The sequence below is a fragment of the Sparus aurata genome, chromosome 19, assembly GCF_900880675.1.
Source record: "Sparus aurata chromosome 19, fSpaAur1.1, whole genome shotgun sequence".
Taxonomy (NCBI): Eukaryota; Metazoa; Chordata; class Actinopteri; order Spariformes; family Sparidae; genus Sparus; species Sparus aurata.
The window spans coordinates 14,875,933-14,883,031 of NC_044205.1; the positions used below are offsets into that span (position 1 = coordinate 14,875,933).

General features: G+C 40.4%; 1 protein-coding gene across 3 annotated transcripts in view; it reads left to right on the forward strand.

Annotated features, from left to right (window-relative positions):
- pip4k2aa (phosphatidylinositol-5-phosphate 4-kinase, type II, alpha a) overlaps positions 1-4,663 on the forward strand; it is a 33,503-nt gene extending 28,840 nt beyond the window's left edge. For all 3 annotated transcript variants that reach the window (XM_030397577.1, XM_030397576.1, XM_030397578.1), the window contains one exon: positions 454-4,663. In XM_030397577.1, coding sequence (XP_030253437.1) covers positions 454-534 — 81 coding nt within the window. In that variant the 3' untranslated portion in view covers positions 535-4,663. The remainder of the gene's footprint in view (positions 1-453) is intronic.
- The last annotated feature ends 2,436 nt before the right edge of the window (positions 4,664-7,099 follow it).

Consider the following 7,099-nt stretch of genomic DNA (forward strand, 5'->3'; position numbering starts at 1 on the left):
GATTTAAATCTTTACATGTAAATGTCTAAAAGAAACGAAAAGTAAAACCTAGACCTTTGTTGAATATATTGTTGAGCTATAAATACCTAATGTTTGCAACAATGATTAAACACAGAGAAACATTAAATTGATTGATGGTAAAGTTGCAACCTGACACTATGACTGGTGAGTCGGAGGAGGAGGAAGGAAGCCAGTGCACATGACTAAACATGCGTGAATAAAACTTGTCCATGATCATTTCTACCTGAGTCTCATAGATACACTTTCATCAGCAATAAAAATTGTCAGACAAACAAAAATGACCACAACTCCCATAATCCCACACTGCTTTCTCATTTGTAATGTTTTAATTTAGAGACTCTTCGCAGCAGAAATAATACTCTGTGTTAAATTGGTTCTGTTCAGAAAACGATGTACGTTGTGAATGACAGTCATCTGCATGTCCCTCCACAGGCCGGAGCGGAAATCTCCACGGTGAACCCAGAGCAGTACTCCAAGAGGTTTTACGATTTCATCACCACTATCCTATCATAGCCTCCAGGAGCGACGGGAGGCACAGAGGCACATGGGGGAAAGGGAGGGCAAAAGGGGAGTAGGGCTGGGGAAGACAAGTGAACGGAGAGAAGGAAAAAAAACATCGATTTAATAAGGTGCTGTGATGGCTTTGTTTCACTCTCCCTCATCCATTCTCCTCACCCCTCCCTGTTTGTCTCCCTCTCTGTCAGCGGGTTGCCACGCTCTGCAGCTAAAAACAAAACCATCATTCGTTTACATTTAAACCTCTCCTCTGTTGAGTTTTGTTCATGTGTTACTTTGGATGATAAGGGTGTTGAAAGTAAGTGTCCAAGTCATTACGTTTTGTTTTTTTTTATATTATTTGTTTTTGTCCGTATGGCTGTTTATGTGGTAATATGGCTTTTTTATTGCCCTCTAATACAACATCCCGAGCCCTGCATTTTTTATTTTATTTTGATGTTTGTATTTGTGTTTCCCTTACGATGTTGCAGGGGAGGTAGGGGCGGAGGGTATGGTGTGAATAGCAAAAGGTCAAGGGTAGTGCAGAGGTCAGATTGCGGCACAAAGTGAGGTCCCTCTTGCAGAAAGAAGGCTTAACAGGAAAGTTTATGTTGAGCCTCGACTAATGCAGTTGCTTCATTTCAGGAAGTAGGAAGCAGTCTTCCAATAGGGCAAGAGCCAGACTCCCCACCCAAATGCTCCACAAGTACTCAGCCAAACAAATCTTCCTATTTGGGTCCCTCCTCCATCACTCACACTTTATATGCCTCCCCCTCCTGCTTCCCCTTCCTGTACAGTTTCAGGTTATCCTCTTTCCACATACCCAAACACTTCTCATTAGCTGAGATGAGTTCACTTGTTGCAGTAAATTATAACGCTTGTTTCCAGTGCTAGTTGCACCTCAGTGGTCGTCGGTGCTTTGTCCCTTTTTGCTTTGTCGCGGTTAAGAATGATTAAGGGAAGGACCTTTTTAAATGAGAAGAGGCATGATTCGAGCACACTCTGAATACATTGGGCATTGTTGTAATGTAGGCCTGGTTTCTGTTCCCGTGGCAGGGAAAGACCCAGAAGTCCTTTGTGGCTATAGTGATTATGTCCTTGTTATATCTTTGTAAAAAAAAAGGGGGCGTCTCATTGAAACATCAGCAGCCCTTAACTTTCTGTTGCCATCAGCACCTTATGAGTAAAAATCAAACATGTTGCACTTTTATTTGTTATTAGAGGTTAGAAGCTCTTCTCTTCTGTTACATGCGCTGCAACAAAGAGGAAATGGAACTCTGAATCTTTAGAGGCCCGATCTCAGATCCTCCGCCATTTCTCACCCACGGGTGCCACTTCCTGCAGGGGTTGGTTTGGAAGAATTTACTGCAATATTCAATGAGGAAAGTGGACGAGTTCTGTTTACAGGGCTATTGTAAACTAACCTTTCCAATCCCTTTTTGAAGTGCTCCGTGCTGGCAATGTGGTGGCGGGTTTTGGGGCCAGGCAACAGTGTGCTTGCTTGTGCGTTCAGAGCAGACAGAAGACTGTTTACCTCCAGCATCGTACCAGCACACACCCAGTGATGGCGATGTGTGTGTCAGTGTTTAAACGTTGTTAAGGGAGAGGGTTGGGAAAAGAAAGGGGTGGAGGGAGGTTGAGAAGATAACTGCATCATTCTCTTCTCTGACCTAGCCTGTGAGTCTGTTATTCATCGTTGTGTGTGTTGTTATTGTTGACATTTTTTTAAAAGTGGTTTATCTGTGTTTGAATTTGGAGGTTTTATGAATTTATGTGGTAATAATTTCTGTTTGACTTTTTTTTTTTTTTTTTCATTTTTGTATATTTTGCACAAGAGGAAAGGAACCAAATGTTACGAACACGACCCCAATTAGTTGATACGGTCTTAACAAGGGAAATGCAATATACTCGTATGTAAGTGAGAAAAAGCTGTTGTGCGTGTGACGTTGTGTATCACTTGTGGATAACCTACTTTAACAAGTAAACCCATGCAAAAAGCTTCCATCACGATATTTGTTTAGATATCATAGATTATATTCACATTTATATTTTTACATTGAATTTTAGTCATGAAATGTAGTTGTATTTAAAAACAAAAAACAAAAAAGGAGCCACCCTTAGGAATGAATGATGGTGCTGTGGTAAATGAAGAATGATACTGCTTGAATTTATACAATGCTTACTATAGATGTAACTAAAGAAAAAAAAGTCATAAAAAATTGCATGTCACCGGACTAAGTTTCCTTTTCCCTCTCTAGTCTGTGTTGTTCGCTGTTCAGGTTCTCGTCGTGTCCCTACACTTTAACCAGATTCGTGAGCTGTTCGGCGTAAAAAATAGTCCCCTGCCATGCTTTAAATAACTGTTTTTCATTGTATACACTGTGCAAGATGTGTGCCTTTATACTCCAAAATTATTTAATTTTATATTTTGTAATCTTTTTTTAAAACAAAAGTAAAAAGGTTATTTTAATAATAGGGTGTTTTCTTTAACATGCATCATTTCCCACTTTATTTTCAACCCCTTCCTGCTCAAACATCCCTCCACCCCTCGACACCTTTGTATTTAGCTTCAGTCAGTTAAACAAAACCATGCTAATGATTGTGTTTTAACCGACAAAAAAGAAAAAAAAAAAGTGAACAGCTGTCTTAAATTTTGGTGGATTCAGTTCTGTAAATTCAAATCCATCATTCTGATCATTCGGTGTGTACAGGCGTCCCATTCCTCCGCCTTCTCCTCCTCGAGGCGCGCGGCGGTGTCCGCTGATATTAACCCCCCTGTTCATTTCACGCTGGTCCGGCCTTTATAAAGAACGTGCGTGCGTGTGTGGAAGTGCATTGTGGAACGTGCGTGTCGTGATTGTGTTTTGTTGTGCTGGTTCTCCCTATCCGACAGCATCTTCATCACCACTTAACCACAGATATTGGTCGCATTTCAGGAATGTGATTTTTGGGGGGTTCTTTTGTCCAACATTTCACTTTAACTCTTCTTCATTTGTGAAACAGGTTTCCGTTTTCTTGCTTCCATCTCTTTTTGTGTAACCCAGATCACGTGCGTGTTTATCAGGGAGGTTATAGTTCATCCTGAGTCATTGAATAGTTGATATTTCTGTGTTCTTTCACTATTAATGGGCTGTTTTGTTTCTATTGTCACGTAGCTCATATTGTACATATTGTGTCATACAGAAAACAGGGACTGAGGGGTTCCTCTTCTAGTATGCTTTGCTCTGGTCGGCCCTGGAGGCTTCCCCTCTTAGTCACACAAATAGAAAACAGAGCAGTGCATGCTGGGAGAGTGATTTTTCTTCAGCTTTGTTTTGGGAAGATGAACTCTGGATCTCCATGCGAGGAAGGCGGTGACGACGGCGGACTTTAACAGATGCAAATTAAAGACAATAAAAAACACGCGCGCCCTGCTGCTGTACCGTAAAATGAATCCTTTGCTTTTGTGACTTCTCTCATGAATGAGCTCCTTCACCCATCAGTCAACCTGCTGCCACTGTTAACTTGCCAAAAGCATCTTTCAGCAGCCAGAACTACCCCACATGAGCTTGAAGAACATTGTGTATCGTAAAAATGTGTCCGTTTGAACAGAAATTGTTTTTGTTTGTTTGTTTGTTTGTTTGTTTGTTTGTTTTAACGTGTACTGGGAGATGGAGTGTCCAAAGTTCTGGGAAACAGCCCCTGAGTTCATGTGATATATCAAGTGTTAAGGGAAATTAGATTTGACCAGGAGGCCGGGCGAGATCTGCAGAGCTGGAAACATTTCTTCTGGCTCTAAGATTTTAAAATCAGTAAATCTTTTGAATTTTGAGGCATGTGGGAGGTGAACACACACCGGGCCGGGAAACATTCCCCCTCCTGCTGATCGAGCTCCGGTCTCACAACAGTCCTGAGTCCTTTTTAAAACTACACACCTAAAAAGACTTGGGCATTGGTTGCAGCGTTACTGTGTGTATGTGTGAGTGTGTGTTTGTGCATTGCTGTCTGACAACGGTTGGTGAGAGTTCCCTTTCAGTGGCAGAGGGGCCAAAATGTTGATGTATGTTTATTGTTCTTCACATTTATGATGATGATAATAATAATAATACACTCCATTCCATAAGCGTTCACTCAAACCAATTAAAGCACTTGTTCTGCTTAACTCAAAGTCTACCTCTGATGTTTTCCTCTTTGGTTCTTCACGATTCCATGCCTCACATTTATTCCTTCGTTTGTTTCACACTTGTGCTCTGTAGTTAAAATGACATATTTCTTTCACATTAAAGAAATATTGTCTGTTGAAGAAAATAAGCTTTGCAGGTTGGGTTGTCAGGGTTTGTCTATTTTGCCAAGATAACTAGAGGCGTGGTTTGTTTTATTTGTGTCAGTCTCAAACTCATTTAGACAATCTGCCGTTGCCACTGATGCATGTTAACTAATATTTATTTCTTTTATTTTTAAGAAATGTATCCACTATAAACGGAAAGGTGAACCATAACGAAAGGTTTTGAAGAAGTGCTTGTAATGGTATTTTTTATCGGTTTGTTGGATCGTCATCATGAAAAAAAAACAACAACGCAAACGAGTTCGGTTTTCGCCTAATTGCAGTTATTACCAGAGGTATTTATTTATTTTTTTAAATTATCAATTTTATCCCTATCACTTTCTAAAAACATTATTAGTTAAAAATGTGCTGAAAATAGTTTTTAATAAGGCATGCTGTGTTACAAACGAGATAAAGTGACTTTTGATTCGCCATGTTGCGGTTATTTTCCTGCTCTGACCTCATCACGTTGCCTCAGATCGCATATGTTTAAGACCATTTATTTTCTTTATGCGAACCACCGCTTCTCAACACAAAGTGAGGAAATATTCAGTCTTCATCTCTAGATCGTATATAATGAGTATAATGTCTCCATCTCTGAAATGCGTCATTTATGCGGTTACATTTTGCAAAAATACATAAATAAATGAATGAGGACGTGGCGCTTTGAACGGCATCATGCATAATTTACACTTTGGGAGCATTGTGTAAAATGCAGATTCTGTGATGGGACTGTTCAAACACACAGATGAGGTAAAACACGGAGGACAATGTGTTAGTGGAAAAAACTAAATATCGTCACTGCGTTTAGGGTTTTTTTGTTCAAAAAAAAAAGGCTGAACACGAAATGACCGAGGTGAAATGTCTCTTCTACACGCAGCATGTCAAATGTCACAAATAAATGAGAAACAAACGATACGTTACCTAAAACACAGGCTGAGCTGGGGCGATTTTGTTTCTTGCGGGGGGAAAAAAATCGCCATTGCTTTCATTTGAATTATTCAAACTCAAATTCAAATGTCGTTCAACTAAATCAACTCCCATTTTGTTAAGCCTATTTTTCCCCCCTTCCCAAAACACCCCGGCTTGTAGGTTTACATTCACGAATTCCCCCTTTGATCGTTTATATGCCCTGCACTTGGAACACATCACCCCGACAGATGTGTGAACATAACCTGTGACTGACTGTAAAAGTCTCGTTCGCTTTGCTTCCTGTTGCCACTCACGCACCAACACTTTCCCAGGAGTCATAGCTTCATCACATAATTTTTTAAATATATATGAATATCATGCCTTTGATGTATAATTTCATGTTTTGAAAAACAGGTTCACACATTTTCATTTAAGCATTAGAATAAATGTTACTTCTTGTTCTAACAAATGAAGTATGTTGGTTAAATGTCAGTGTTAGGCTCCCAGGGCTTAGAAAATATTAAACTGTCAAAAAAATCTTCTCATGCAATATACTCAATTTTATTATATACCTGAATGTTTTTCTTTTGTTGTTTTTTTTTTAACATATATTAAATTAAATATAGATATATATCAACCTAAATGTATTAAAATATGTTGAATAGAGGAAGTCAGGGGCAGATTTAATCCACCACACAGCAAACATTTACACTGCCCTGTATGAATGTAAAGTCAGATTTAAAAAAAAAAAAAAAAAAAAGAAAAGAAATAATGTAAGGAGGTGGTGCTGGTGGTGGAGGTGGAGGTGGGGGTGGTGGCAGCTGCAGCCATAACATGCTCAGATCTCCACTGCGGTGAGAGGCGGAGGCTCATTTGCACCATCAGTACAATGTGGAGAACAAGCAGAGACAAACCAGGCAGACAATAAACAAAGAGCGGCTCGCCATGTGCGCTGCAGCTGCTGCAACACACACACACACACACACACACACACACACACACACACACGCACATACACACAGCTGATGTGCAGTGAGCGGTCGCGGCCACCAGGGGGCAGTGCGACCCGTGCAAACTACAGCATTATCTCACATAGTAATTAGTGTGTATGAATGATCAGTTTGCGATTGTAAGATAAAGATACGCACGAGCTGAACCTGAAACACCCAGGTTCAAATTTAACGACTTAGCGAGTTCCCAGCCTTCCTAAGTGTCTTTGAGCAGCAGAATACCAACTCCGAGCTGGCTGCTGTGTCTGAACCTGACCTTTGACCTCTGTGTAGCAGGCACAAGAGAGAGAGTTTCTGTGAAATGACTGTTATCAAGGAGGGCCAAGGTTGTTCCTCACCTCAGAAGGGTGGGGTGCCA